Genomic DNA, 16,158 nt, shown 5'->3' on the forward strand with positions numbered 1-16,158 from the left:
AATTTATAACTGTAAGAGTGCTCAGTTTCAATTGTCAGGGTGTATTCAAGCACTACCTATGCTGATGCACATATATGCATGTACAAATGCTTCATATATTGTAACTGTATGACACTATGTAAGCTTTGCATTCATGTAGATTCTTTTGGAGAAGGGGTGGGGCAATTTTGGGATGCTCCAACATTTCTACAGTTTTAACTGCAGTGCAGAAAGTCAGATATCAGTACTTTTTACTTTCACAAAATTTAGTACCTCCTTGGTACAGAGGTCTACATATATATTAAGACCTAAGGTTCAAATTTTGGAATTGGATTGCCAAACCTACATGACCTACATGGACTGGACTAGCTTAGCTTCCAGCATCCATCGCCTAAGCATGCAGGCAACACACTGCCTGTTCAAGTCCTAGAGGGTTTTTTGCTTAGTGAAACTTTTACTCATGATATTTAAGAGGGGAGTGGTGCACTTAACAGTGTTATTGTCTACATGAATCCTTTGGGGAGAAAGCATACATAGCTATATTTTCCCCCCTCTTTTTTATTTTAAGAAGGTAGTTTGCTAAAAATGTTGTTGGAGCTTCCCTACTAATGGGTTAGATATTTAATCAGAACAGGTCCATCAATTAAAGATATTCTAAATTCATATGCCAAAAGTCTTCCTACCAGTCAATCAGCAAACTATTCTAACTGAAGATGTCTCAAAATAATGTGTTTTTTTTCCTTTTCATTTCCTTGACAACTTTTCCTCCTTACTATCAATACTACAGTAGTGCAAAGACCTGGATCCAAATGTGTCTTAGCAGCATCAAAGTTCTGTTACACCCAAAACATATTTCCCCAAGACATGATAACAATCTGAGGCAGTAATATTGCTCTCTGTGCTAAATAACTTTTTGAACAGCTGCCCTGCAGCAATAGGAATACACTTCCTCCTTCATTATTAAAAGATTATTTAGTCCCTTCCCAGGAAAAAAAAAGAATAAACAGGTTGAAAGGTAAAGTCCAACAGCAACAGAAAGCCTCCCAAACTTTTTTCTAAGGAATTATGAGGAATTAAGGAGCTATTTTCTTCCTCTTTCCTGTTTCTTCTGCTCTAGCATGGCCCAGTGCAGGCAGACACAGCCCGTCATTTGGTGAGAGCACAGCCTTGGCAGAATCCTTTCCACTTATCCAGCAGATGGACACAGCCCTGACTGAAGTTACACTTCTCAGCACAATCCAGCAAGTTCACCCAGCCAAAAAACAGACAACAAAATCTTCAGCTTTAAGCCTCACAACAGCTTTCAAAGAGCAGCACAGTGAAATTCCAGAATATGAATCCAAGTGCTCTAACAGCAATGAGTTCATTGCAACAAAACAAAATACACACAGAAAATAAAAGACATCAGCTTTTAAAAAATGTCTGTCAAATACAGGATGCAGTCAACTTTCAAATACAAGATGTTGATCACTTTCTTAACTCCAACTACTACTTACTGTAAAATGAAGGAAAGTTTGGTAAGTTTAAGAAGCGAAAAGCAGCAACAGTCTGAATGTGCTTCTGAAAAACTGAAAAGTCATTGTTGAAATTAAGATCACAGGACAACATGAAAAATCAGGCAAAGCAAAAAAAAAACACAACAAACAAATCAACAAACTTAAACATTTTAATGTTACTTAAATGCTTCATCTTCAAAGATTAAAGAGCTTCTAAGCCCACAGCCCTAGAAATGGAGAAGGTATGTTACTTTTCTGCAGCTTAACAAAACTGTTTTAAACATTATTTTTAATTAAACAGGCACTAAGCATGTTTGCAGAAGACTTACTTCAAATTAAGAGTTGTTGACTTGAATTTAAGTGGGGAAAATACATTTTTAAGCTACACCAATAGATCCTAGCCTCAAAACACAGCGTGTACTAGTTCAGTTCCATTTAGACATATCCTTTCAGAAAAGCAGCATCTCTGTATAGCCATATACTTTTCCTGGAAAAAGGGCTATGTGCACTCTTGGCTTTTCTTTTCAAAAAATCTTATTCCCCCACTCTTCAAATACATAGCCCTGTGCTTCTTACATGTTACCTACCAAGTTACATATCTCCTGCTTGCACAGAAAGAAATCAGATCCAAATGAATGTATTCACCAGGTATGTAGGGAAGAGCCCAACCTCAGAAGCTTTGACCCAAAGAGCTCTAGCTCTTGCTTCCAAGGAGGCTATGGGGGGAAGCAGAGGGCTGTGGTCAGCAACTACATGCCAGCTGATAAAACTGCTGGCTGCATAAGGCTTCTCCTCTGTTTTCCTCCAGCATAAAGACAAACTACTTATGGCTAATCTGTTTAACTTCAAACTGCATCAAACAAAGGAGTTGCCATGCAGTTCAATATGTGACAGCCAAGGGAAAAACCCAACCTTTTCATACTAATATAGACCTTGAAGCAAGAACACACAAAATAATTATAAATGATTTTTCTACTTTTGAGACCAGGAGACTCTTAAATTGCAACCAGGACATCAGTCATCTAAGTAGCATAGTTCCAGAGTCTGGGAACAGATTACTACAATATGAACCCCAAATGCTGTTCTACTAATGAGCACACATCTGTCAGTCTGCAGTTGTGAGTAATTATCACACCAGCATGCTTAGACACATACTATGGTAAACATGGTTGTACATTTTTGTGCATTTTTGAGCATCAACGTATACTTTCTTTAAGGAGGAGTTTGGTCCTGATGACTTAGAATGTCTTCCCTCCTCAAATAACTACAAAAGAGTTGATAAAAGTCCAAGGCAAATAATTGCCAAAAATAATTGCAAAGATTTGTAGCAAGAAGCAGGCTGACCAAAATTAATGGCAAAAGCAAAAATATAAGCTTTCTGACTGAAAGATCATGTTCAGCTCTAAATCAGAAGGAACTTGGATAAAGTTAAAAGTGCTGAGAATTGCTGAGAATTGCACTGAGTTTATCATAACTCAATTGTGTTAGACATATTAGACAACATGAGAGCAAAGGACAGTTGGCACACATGGTGCAGGGGGAAATGCTAGCAAGTGGAGAGCAATTAGACAGCCAGCCTCTGCAGGAAACAGAGACAGGTAATTACTGTCCTTGAACACTGAGAGACCAAAGGGGCAATGTGTGATGTAAAGAAAATTATAATAAAGCATAAAACTAGTATCCCTACTATGCCATGATTTAATTTATCTAGTAATTACACAGTTTAGTTTATCTCATTCACTGATGATATTTTGGAGGTCCTCTTGATTCTTTATGGTGAATGTCCTCAGTTAGAAAATGTCATTAATATTTTTTATTTCTTTCATCTAAATTAAATTCTCCAGGGCCTAAGCAAGATTGTAACTTCATTCTGTGTCCCTTCTGAGCAGGCAAATGAGGGGAGTGAGTAAGCTGGAATTAGATAAAGGGATGTGAAAAGTCCAAGTTCAGGTACCAGTAACATTTCTGCCAGTGAAACCACCATAAAACAGTAAGCTGGCCTGCAAGATTGCCTCAGCCATTGCAAAGGGTGGTTGGATAGGCAGATGCATGAAGTGCCAGGGAACAACACTAACACGTGCTGCAAATCCTAGCTAGATGTGACACCAACACTTCAAAACCTGTAATAAGACCACCACAATGACCAAGTTGCCTCTTAGTCTCCAGATGCTCTTGCTGTCCTGAGCACAAAGCCTACACCTCTTCAGAAGTGCTACACCCACTCCCGTGCTCATGCAGGACTTAAAAAGTCCTCTAGGTGAGTTTTTGGGTTTTGTTTCTATCTACCCTCTTCCAGCACAGAATATGAAATGGCACCTACTAATAATCATGATTAATTCATAACACAATGTTTGTTGTACATAATTGTGTGCATTGTTATTGCTCCAGTTTGCCAGTGATAAACACAACCAAGTTATATGTGAAAATGTTGTTAAGCAGAAAAATAAATAAATTATGATTAGTAGTTTTCCTGGTTGGCATTTAATACATCAATAAGTATGCTTTATTTGCCTCAAAATAATTTAATTATATTTTGTCCAGATACAAAGATACCAGATACAAACTCAGAAAGATTGTACTTTTACAAAAACAGCCAAATCTTTCTGTTGTGCTACTCAGACTTCAAATTGCACTATCACAGAAAAAAAAAAAACACAACACATTTGAAACATAGCTAGAATATCCCTAAAACAGATGAAATGGCCTTTAAGCCAGTTTTCTGGATAGAACAGTACGTTTTGGTTTTTGTCTTTTTTTTCTTTAATCTTATCTTCAATTTGGTTTCACTAAGGAGAAAAATCAAACACAGCATCTTTGTAGTCATCCAGAGCCTATGTAGCACAGAACTGAACAGCAAAGGCCTTATGAAGTAAAAGCAGATGGACTCCAATACATACATGCCCAGGCTTTTTAGGAAAGTATAAGAAGAATTCCTAGGCAGTGGCAACCATAGAAAAACTTGGTTCTCTTGTGTAAACAATGTTTTCCCCAACAGCTGTATTCCTCTTCCTGTTTATTCTTCTCTCCTGCAGAATTCTTTCAGTTCAGTCACATCTGTATTTAATTTATTTTTAAGAAATATTTCTTCAGCTATCCATCTAGCTTTTTCAGATTATTAAGGCTGAGGGAATTTTCCAAATCTCACTTCTCCTTTCACAACCTATTCTGTTTACATTTTTCACTTCATTTAGGTTCTGAATTCACATTATGAACCACATGGGTTAGAGGCTTTGCCCACATAGACCAGTTTACCGGGTAAGAGTCTTCATGTACGCAATAGAAATCGTCTAGGCAATCATCTTTTCTATTTGATTTTAAGACTAAAACACAGTAGAATAAATAAGTTTTTAAAGTGTTCAGTTTTTCCTTTAAAAAATATATTCAGTATTACATTTAATGCTTACACACTTCTACAATTATTAGACATGAGAAAAATTTCTGGAGTTAATTTTTTTATCACATCATATTTGAGAGCATCTTTTTAATATTTGGGCTAATAATTATTACATTAAATTTGGACTTAACTTTACAACTGATTTAAATAACTGGTGTTTTAACATACTTATTGCATTCTGTTGAAACATTACAAGTGTCGCTAATTATGTGAACAGAAATTTTTAGGATGAGTCTGCCAGCCTTTTCTTGAAATAAATATGTCTGAAACTGCAGAACAATTGAAGTAAGTCTACCTTTTTTATTTCATAGAATCATAGGGGTTGGAAGGGACCTCTGCAGATCACTGAGTCCAACCCCCCTGCTGCAGCAGGAATTTCAGTTAGGTTGTTAAAAAATACATTTTATCTATAGTTAAGTGCTTAATTTTATTCTGTTTTACAGCCATTTTGCCAAGCCTCACCTCAGACTCTTATTTCTTAAAAATAACTGAATAGATGATGAGCCGCCTCTCAAGGGCAAGCATCAATCTCTAGGAGTAACTGTATTCTGCAAGCAATACCTCTTAAGATGATGTGATCTGTTCCAAGAAGCCTGTTTCTATTTTTGTCATACTCTTATTAAGCTTTTAAAAGAGCATCCCCATCACAGATTGTTACTTTGCTTTTAACCCAGCAACAATCATCAGTGATGTTTAATATATATGAAATGGCTTTAGAAAATTGATTTTATCTTATTGTTTACTCTGATTCTTACAAGTGCTACTGAAACATTTCTGTCTACAGTCATGTTTTCCAGAAAGGTACATCTTTCACAACTGCCTTAAAATGCTTGAGCATTTTGTATGTAAGGTATGTTTGAATGTTTCAGTTTCACCACTTACATGTTACTGAATTTGACATTAGAGAATCTGGACAAAACATTACAGAGAAAATACACTCAGCACTGAAATTCCATTGGCTTTTACAAGGAGAGACAATGACAAAGCCAACCCTGCAATTTTATATAGAACACTTTTTTGTGTTTTGTCTTTCACTACCATAGTTTCCACATACATCATTCAATTTTACATTTCCAACACCATATGCTTTCATATTAAAAAAAAACACTTTAAAAAATATGTTCTTACTGCTATTCCTTCTCAGAATGAAACCAAACATACTCTTGGTGGCACAGGCATGTCCCAAGAAGTGGTATGTGTAGGTCTTGCTTAGCATCATATTGTAAGAGCATGCTGTTATCGCATCGCTACATTAAGCTGTGGATCTCAGAGCACAGTCTGACAACATCTTACTAATTTTAGAGTACAGAGCTATCTTGCAGCAAGTATTACTGGGTCTCCTGGAATCTCATCTATTAATCTAATAAACAGCAGCAATCTGAAACAGCAAACAGGTTGGGGGTTCCTTGAGGCAGTTTTTTTTTTTTCAAGGAAGATTTTGCACCAGGAGTAAAAAAGATGGACTACCAAGGTTATAGATTTTACCATCTCACATTCCTAATAGGTGTTATGAAAGCCAACACTATTTTTCACATTATGGTATCACATATCTCAAATCTAATGTGTGGTCTACTGAAGCTATTCAGATTTTTCCAACATTTCCAGAGCACAATAATCTGTTCTCTCACATGTAAAGGTCTACATTTTTGTCACCTAAAGGTAAATGTGCTTTAAGTTTCCCAAGTGAAGTTAACCTTGGAATTTAATATAGAAGTAAGTATCACGTGAAAAGAAACAGAGGCAACTGCTGTCTACAACCCTTTTTTTTTTTCTCTTTTATTTTTAATTAAAAAAACTCCACAAAGCTGGTAAACAGTAATGACCGTAGCTAGCTCTAAATATCAAACCCTTACAGTACTATTTGTAATGATGGGAGCTGAGAGTCTCTTGATTTACACCACTGTGACTGCAATGGCCAAAGACATTTTTCTTTTGAGACGCCAGCATACTTTGCTGCTTGGAAAATCAAAAGATCTTCCAGCTCAGTATCGTCTGCAGATGTAATTACCATTAGCACATTTCTTTTGGGTTGACTTTTTAATAATTGAAACTAGAACATCAACAACATCCACAAGACCTCTAAGAGTGTCACCCTCAACTGAATTACATTTATCAAATGTAGAAAAACACTTGAAAAATATATTGCAAATGAACAATTTTGTTTTGGCAGGAGCAGAGTTTAGTTGATCTTTAAAGTATTTTCCGTCTTTACATTCTGTGATCCTCTGAAACTTTGTTTAGTGTCCCTCAGCCAATATTCTCAACTCTCAGCTCCTTAGAGCTCTCATTTTTCTAGCAAAGTTAAATTCATTTTTCCAGTAATCACTCATAAGGAACTGAGACAATCCAGATTAGCAATTTTTTCCTACTAATTTAATAATTTGATTAAAACAAAAATAATTAAAAAATCCTGTAATGTTATTTATAAACCTGTGTTGTTCACTTACTCTTCATTCTGTTCGCCTCTAAATGCCTACAGATTCCCTTTTCATTTTTTACCAGAGACTGAAATTAGGTTTACAAGGATTGCAACTGCCAAGTCTGTTCTTATTTCAAGGATCAACATAGTATTTGGTTTTTCTCCTTTCCTAGACTATTTGCATTTCCTCAGCTCTCCAGGAGTTTAAAAATGTAACAGAAGATTAAAGAAAAATAATCCTCCAGCACATTTCCACATTGCCTCCCGGTTTGCAGGGTTGTTTGCAGTTGATGTTAATGGATAGGTGAGTAGAAGGAAGTAGCAGATGATGCTGTAACATGGTACAGCCCCTTCCTCATCACACAAGTCAAAATACCAAGTGCTAGTAGGTAAGGAGGCAGCAGGGGAACAGAGATGTAGGTCCCCAGCCTTCTGTGTAAGGCTGTGGCAGATGTATCTTATCCATACTTGCTGAGATCTTTACCCTGAATACGTATACTTCAGTGTTTCCCTTCTGACCTTTTAATCGATTGATTTATTTAGATCATCATTATTCCCCAGCTGTCCACACAAGCTTCGTCTTTTATTTCTTAAGATATTTAACAGAGAACTTCCATAGAACTTCCAGCCCCTCCCTACATTAGTACACAAAAACAACAGTTTAAGATATTCTTACATAATCACAAGTTTTTCTTGTTGAACTTTCCTATTTCTTGCTGCCTTTCCTTTTCTCTTGCCACATTTATCTTTAAAATGCCATTTAAGGGCATTAGTTTTCAGTATATAGAGTGCTACTGCTAGGAAGAACTTGAGATAAACTGTGCCCAAACAACTCAGCTGCAAACTTGGAAGTTTCTCAACAGCTGCATGCAAAGTAACAGCCAGACATTAAGGGTCCTGTAACCGTTTAGGATCTTTTGGGAAATATTCTGACTATTCTCCTCTGTGGTAGGATTTATCACACTTCTTTAACACTACTGAAGTAGTTCAGGGCTCTGCACTGTGGTTTAAGGCCTTTCTAATCTTCCAGAACAAGACAGCCCAGAACAAACCATGTTATGTGCTCCCTCCACAGATCCCATGCAAATATATATTGATAAAAACTTAACTGTTTTTCCAGGCAGCACCCCAGCTTATGCATACTATTTTACAAAAAGATATTTATTGCTGTACTATTCAAGTAACAGAGACAGATAAAGGACTCGCACTGTATTCCAAGCAGGTGAATCTCATGGCATTTATAAAACCCTGCTGCAACCAGCCCATGCATCACTCCTTACCCTAATCCAGCTTCAGCCTATTCTTTCTCCCGTCTGAGCTTTGCTTGGTTTATACAGGAGCAGACCTCCTAGGAAAGCAGCTTTGGCAAAGCAGAGAGGACTAGACAACAGAAAGAAACAGAGCCCAACCCTCTAGGCACAGAGGTCCCAGTACACCACCCTTGCAGTGCAGCTTGTCTCAGGGATCCCAGCATGACCACTGGGTAATTCCAAAGCCACTCCAACTTTGGTTCAAGCCTCAGAAGGAAGGGAAAGCCAAGGAATAGAAAAATGATGAAAGGAAAAAGAAAAAAAAAAAAAAAGTAGAAAGGATTACTTTGTTCTATCAATGTAGCATCATATATAATCTACGATGTCACAGTAGTAGTTTTTCTTATAGTCAGCCTAAGGGTCAGCATGATAATTTTTTTTTCAGCTCTCACTTTTTTACCAGTTATGGGTGGCACTGTAATGTCTAGGTTTGATGAGAAAGTCTATATTGCACTTGTATTCACAAGTAAAATTGAACAGCAGAGCCTCTTCTGCCGTCCTGTAGGCAGCAAATGGGAGAGTGTTTCCTGTTGGCATAGCCTATCACTGCACATTAGCATGTTCATTCCCAGGAAATGCATGGAAAAGCTTAACTTTTTCAGAGCTGGAGGAAGGACACTGGGGAACTATTAGCACTTCGGCCATTTGGTCTATATTTTTAAAACATCATGGCAGAGTTCATGCTAGAGTGCACAGTCACGAGACAGATAAAGCAGCCTGGATTTAAGAATCTTAAAAAGCTGATCAGTGACGGAGAATTTAGTAAAGGAGTTTTAACTTATTCAAATTCTTCTAAATATCACGGTGTTGTCAAGACACTGTTCAAAATTCTCAGAAGCAACACTTCAGACTTTGAACATGGGATGGCAGACCTCTATGTCTAAAACAGAACTGGAGTATTCATAAAGTCTATTAATAGAAAAAAAAAATAATGAAGGCACAAAGATTTATAACTCAGAGAAAAGCAAATACTTCACCTATTTCCTGGGCTTGACTCAAGTAGCAACAATCACATCAATACCTCCAAATAACAAAGTAAAAAGGCTGTTTTGCAGTGTTCTGGGACACTTTTGAAAGTGGTAGTATTGCAGGCTCTCACATATTTAAACTGATGCTTTGAGAACAGTATGAGAAAATTATTTTCAAGTACCTCATTGTTTTGAAAGAGAGCTACAAAAATGCCAATGTTTTAACTCACAGTTTATCAGATCTGAAAATACTGATGCAAGTATTGATCTTTTAGCCTGAGCTAGTCTGAGGGAAGGTATGAAAAAACATCTGGATTGATTTAGCTTTGGTCTCCTAAAACAAGTACTGTATCTATACGCATGATGATACATTCAGGATTATATTCTAAAAGGCTAGATACTTGAAAAACAGTCCCACAACCGAGTGATACAAATACTGCTGATGTACTGGGTGCATTAAAGATCACTAAACCAGCACTGTTTATTTAAAATAAAAAAAGATGTTTACTGAAGTGATACTTGGGATTTTTACAATTACAAGTCTGAATAAAACACTCTTTCAAGTGCTCTGACAGGATCAGCTTTCTAAACTACTTCCTGGTATTTCACTAGGTACGCAGTTCCAGATCAAAACACTCCCATCTAGAACCAAAAACCTTAGAACAGTAATTATGATTTCTTTTTCAATACAAAACTAGCATGACTTCTTAAATTGTTGTTACAGATGCAAAATAAGCCCTAAAATGCAGCATTACACTGCCACACTATGGCACAATTAAGATCTGCAAGCCAGAATAGCACAAGATGACAATTAAAATAACTCCTCTCTTTTACTTAGGACTACAGTAACCATTAGCTGTGTTTGCCTGCTACATTTGTAAAGCACTAAAAAGAGCCTGTTACATCTTGGTCGGCAACAGCTATCTAGATACATTATGCTTGAGAATTTTATTTTTTTTTTCCCCAAATGAAAAAAAGTTTACTTTCCTCAAGTGTTAAAATCTTCACAGACTAGTTTGATATGCCTGTTGCACAGATGGAATAACTAGGGAAGTGGATACCAAGGCACATTTTTTTACTTTGTTGTCTACAAAATACAGAGCTTTTTGTTCTCTGCATTACATGATCTGAAAGGGTTTCAGTTGACAGCCACTCAGAAGAAAGAAAGGCTCAAAAGACCTTCTCTAAGTTAAGGGTTTTTTTAATATACCTGAGGTAACACTCAAGAATTTTAGAATCTACATTCGTTATATCTTTATGTCAGACCTAGAAATATTTCAAAATACTATTTCCACATTTTTACTACTAAGCTTTGTGAAACCTTTAGAAAAAAAAACAAAACTCATTTTTGCTGACCTTGAAGCACAGCAATGCAAGATGGCCAAAATTTCACATCTCACTTTTTAAATACAGCAGCTCACCATATGATATTTTAATTACTTTGCCATTTATATAATTTATACCTCCCATAGCATTTTTTTTTCTGCAAGAAAGCTATAAATCTATTTTGTATGACCATTACCAGTATTGCTTTATTCATTCAAACATTCCATTTTTCAAGTGTTTTTCTAATAAATCAAACATTATACATAAGCAATGGCTGAGGCCAAGACCATACCAATTATTTTACCTGCAAGAACTTGCCATTATAAACATTTCCCACAAGGCATAATAAAATACATGTCTGGTGCTGCAAGACTTACAGGAATATCCTGTACTGATGCATTAAATACAGATTAGATGACTAGCTGGGGTTTCATTTGTTCCACCCCTTCCTTAATTGCTACTGTCACCACTTCAGTTTACAAAAAATGGCACAGCCTAGATGCATGCCAGTCCTTTCCTAGTAGGATAGTTTATTCAAGCTTTTAAAATCCCATATAACTGTCTGTCATCTCCAAACACTTTCAGTCACAGACTGCTCAAGCCATCGATGAACAGGGCTTCTCTTTTGTACATTACCCGTCTCTAAGCCACAGGCACATGCATATATGGATGCACACTTTAATACAATTTCTGTTATTAGGTCTCTGCTTTCAATTACCACATAATTTCTGCAAAGTTTTTTTACTTCTTTTAGTCAAAACACAAGCCGCCATGTTATACCTAGGATCCTAATGCCTCCTAACAGTCAAGTCTTACAAAAAGTGAACCTTATAGTCTCTTAACAATATGGGCTCTTGAGCCTCACTAGCAAATGTGAGCTTCTCATGAGCATTTCTGAACTGACAGGGACAGGATCGGTCCAATTAAGTTCTATATTCACACCTGGTTGCAGACTACCACGTAGGACTCATGATTTTTGGAAGCCCTTTGGGAGGGGAAGAGTATAGCAAACGAGTGTCACTGAATGAAGGCCATTTATACAGAGTGCTTTCTTCACAGTTTTAGTGTTTAGCAGCTATCCAAGAGTCATGCTGAACTGCATAAGAAACTTAAAAAACAATTACAAGTTTGCAGCTCCTCCCCAAAATCCATCTATAGACAACTTTGAAAATGCTGGTTTCTCATTGTACCCAAAAATTTAGCAGCAGCTGCTACAGCATTTCTGTGCTTCTGTACTTTTTAGCTGCAAAAATTGCTAACAGCCTGTATTTTCTTCCACTAGTCATTCATGCACCACAGGTAAATATTTAAAATTAATAAACCATCTTTAAAAATATTTTTATTTCAATTATAAAGACTTAGGCTTAAGTTGAATAGACTACTGAAAACTGCTGTTTCTTACTGCCGTATCTTTCTTTACAGCCCATGCTGTGAAGGATACTGTATTCCCTATCAGATTATTTGGAATTCTGTCAGACTGAAAAGATTAGTTACAATAAATGGCATCCTTAGTGCTGCTGAATTATGTCTTCCTCAGAAGAACCAAAACCATGCTTCATTGTCATTCATCAGGCATCCCCTTCTAGGAAACTACAGGAAACTTCATACCTTCCTGAACTTTTCCATCTGCTTATAAAGATCTGGATCCAGCTCCTGAGACACATCTTTCATCCAGAGTAGAGCTCCTCTGTATTCAGTCCGATACTGTTCCATCCGGTTTACTGTCAGCCATGTGTCTGAGATGGCCCTGTATCTGAAAGTCTCCACTTCTTGATATAACCTACTCAAAGGAGTACGGAGTGCTAATCTGGGGGAAGGCACGAAGGGAAGAAGGGAAGGAGAGGGACATGTTAAAGAGTTGTTCCACAAAGGCAGACGGATTAATACAACTACTGACACCTTCTTGCAATCAAAAAAACATACAACAGCCAAAATAGCTCACATAAAAGCTAAAGTGCTACTATATGCTCAGATAGTTCCAGCAGCTTACTTGGAGGTACACATGAGCAGGGTAATTTTAGATATTGTGTTTGCAATCTTCCTATTCAAATAGTGACCTTTCACTTATATATGCAAGTGGAAAAGGAGCCTTTTCTAATGCATATATTTGTATTTTAGGTAGCCAAGCTGCTTGTATGTATGCTATTAACATTCCTCTTCGTAAGTTGCTTTAACAGCTCCAAAAATGCACCTGGGGTAATTTATTACTGGATACATACCACAGATGTATCAGGATTATCATGTTAAGCCTCAGAAAAAGCACTTCCATTAGCCTTTTAATCTTCAAATGTACAAGTAAATAAAGAAGTCACCTGTCAAGTAGATAATTATCTTTTTTTTTTCCTTCCTTTTTTTTTTGTTAAAGGAATCTGAACAATTCCTTTGAAGGACATCTATCTTTCAGAAAGATTTTGGCATTTTCTGAAATGTTTCTTCCCACAACTAAGCTTTAGAAAGGCAGTAGGGGACACTGTTGTCTTCCCTGTGTTATTGCTTTGGCTCCTATTGCAATCTCAGAACGAGACAATTACTCTTATGCTTTGCTTCCTCCTGCTTTCCTCTAGGTTGCTGGCCGCCACCTCACTGGAATGGGTTCAATCAGTTCCACACCAGTGTAGAGTTAGTTTAGTGTGCTACTTGGAGATTTCCTAGGCATAAGGAAATTTTTAATTTCAGCTCCAGGAACCAGTAAATTGTGCCTTCTTGATCTCCAGCTACTGAGCTAGCTGCTGGCATGCAGTGTAAATAAGGGCAGACCCAACTTCAACATGAGCTCAAGAGAAGGATGGCTCAAGAGAAGACAGAAAAACTATTGTTTTTATTTTATGTGAGTTCATAAAGAACTTTAGCTTTTAAAATATACCTTAAAAATGCACTGAGATATAAGAAAACGTGAACTTCCCCTCGCATTTTTTCCTCAATTCTACAAATTCTTACCAGACAGTCAACAGAAAATTCTGTTTATATACACTGTCATACAGTAGGATGTCTATAAATAGTTAAGCTTTGTAAAGAAGCAAATTATCAGGGCTTTTCCTCAAAGATGCCTTACATGTCTCCTGAAGAGCCCACTCATGGCTGCTACTGTATGTGCTAATGACCAAACTCAAGACCAAGGCAAACATACAAAATTCTCAGTGTTCTGCATGTGACGTTTTATTTTGAGCCAAACAGCTGCACTGCTAAGCTAAAGCTGGAAAGTATCAGAGTAATTAAAAGCATAAAAAAATCCTGTAGCATATAATGGAACAGAATTTTCCTTTGAAAATTATGGTGAATTTCAAACTTTCATAGTCCCAATACTGTTAAAAAAAAGCATCATCATACTCATGCCACCAAGTACTGTTACTTTTAAACTCTTTAAACAAACACAGGGTCAGTGAGACATCAAGAGCTCTGGGTAGTAGCGTGTCCTTGTGTCTCTCTGTATTCCTTTCCTTTTACTGATTTGCTTCTATGCAACCTACATGAGCTCAGTGGGGATCAAAGATCTTCTCCTGGAGGACTTCACAGTTAAAGCAGAAAACCACATTCAGACTCCTTTCTCCTCTGTCTACTTGAGGTATGAGATTCCATAGCCCAGAAAAAGGCCTTCCCTTACCCATCTACCTGCCCTCCCATGACCCAGAAACCTCCACAATAGGCCAGCTATGGCATTTGTCTTCAGAGTGAGAAGTGAGACCAAGGAGGAGAGGGACATGACATCGGCTCATTTACAACCCCACTGCTAGAGAGCTTTAGAATTGCTGAGCTGAACATGTGCAGATGAAGGATCTGCAGATAATCATAGCAGGACCACAGAACAGAAATTAGACCAGGCAAAACCACACAGAGCAAGACAGTAATATTGCAAATACTACAGCAGTTCTGGTCAATACTAACTTTCATATAATTTGGCTCTTCGCACATATCAAATGGCAAAATGATTTATGCCAAAGGTGAATCAACTACCACGATCTCAGGTACTTTATAAATCAGACAGTAATTCTGACACAAATACCTTTGCTGAGAAGAAAAGCAGAGGGCCTTTCCTGTGGCTTGCATCATTTTCCCTGCTCTCGTTTTATCCTGAGAACCCTGTGATCGAAGAAATTTCCCCAATTCATTTTCTTCCTGAGACAGAACTAATGAAAAATAAATGAGTGGTCAAAGACATTATTTAATAGATTCCTAACAGCTTTAACACTGACCTAACATCAAATAGGTTAAGTCACTCCAAATACAAGCAGCACAGCAAAAAAAAAAAAAAAAAAAAAAAAAATTAATTCCTGCACTTATTAAATAGAAGATCTGATTCACTCCGGACATTGGCTGATGGGTTTATGGTACTTAACAAGAATAATAAAGTTCCATCAGTACCAAAAGACAACAGGAAAAACATGGTATTTCTTTCTTGAACAAAATAATTAGGTTGGTGTTGAGGTTTAATCCCAGCCAGCAACTATGCACCACATGGTCTACACAATTAAAACACTAAATATATATTTTAAATATCTGAAATATTTCTATTGCAAATTAACTGATTGTTGATAAAAAAGATGAAGAAAAAAAATGGTTTTAGACTGATTTGTTGACTACTTCCAAATTGGGACTGGGGGTCTTCACAATGACACATCCTTACAAAAACATTTAAATATGGCATAATCTACTTGTCTTTCAAAGCAACTGTCTCTTTATAGTACCTATTTCTTCCCACTAACAATAGAGAAAATGGCCTAATAAAATGAAAGATGATCTTCTGAAATTCTCCATTTTTCCAAATGGTGACAGTCAAATTCAATATAGAGTCATAACATACTCCGGTAGAATGTGCTGCATGCACATACTTGCGTCACAGATTTCACTTGCTGCTGTGCAACACCTCTTGAATTCAATATACTACTATTCTGTATAATACCTCCATATCCTGAATCATTATCTTTCACTCTCTGTGGACAGGCAAAAGAAAAAGGTAAGACTGGAGAAAATATGCATATGATTCAATAAAAGAAAGCAAATTACAAGATACCTCCAAAGATCGATTCTCTTTTCCAAGCCAGAAATTACAGCAGCAGAGAAACAATATTGATTGGAGAGAAGTTTTAGAGGTCATTTATACAACCTGCTGTTTGAAACTTCTCAAATGAGGTTCCTGTCACTCACTAATGGCTGCTACTAACTACTGTACACCTGTTAACAGCCAAGTCAGCATTATCAAATTCATCATAATAGCATGGATTACTTAATTTTAAAGCTAATTAGCACAGTATTGTTCACACATATTGAT

General features: G+C 36.9%; 1 protein-coding gene across 7 annotated transcripts in view; it reads right to left on the reverse strand.

Annotated features, from left to right (window-relative positions):
* Nucleotides 1–16,158, reverse strand: part of ICA1 (islet cell autoantigen 1) — a 72,562-nt gene that overhangs the window by 38,080 nt on the left and 18,324 nt on the right. For all 7 annotated transcript variants that reach the window (XM_051611587.1, XM_051611588.1, XM_051611585.1 and 4 more), the window contains 2 exons: nucleotides 14,893–15,016; nucleotides 12,501–12,699 (listed from right to left, as the gene is read on the reverse strand). In XM_051611587.1, coding sequence (XP_051467547.1) covers nucleotides 12,501–12,699; nucleotides 14,893–15,016 — 323 coding nt within the window. The remainder of the gene's footprint in view (nucleotides 1–12,500; nucleotides 12,700–14,892; nucleotides 15,017–16,158) is intronic.

The sequence above is a fragment of the Apus apus genome, chromosome 2 (assembly GCF_020740795.1).
Source record: "Apus apus isolate bApuApu2 chromosome 2, bApuApu2.pri.cur, whole genome shotgun sequence".
Classification (NCBI taxonomy): domain Eukaryota; kingdom Metazoa; phylum Chordata; class Aves; order Apodiformes; family Apodidae; genus Apus; species Apus apus.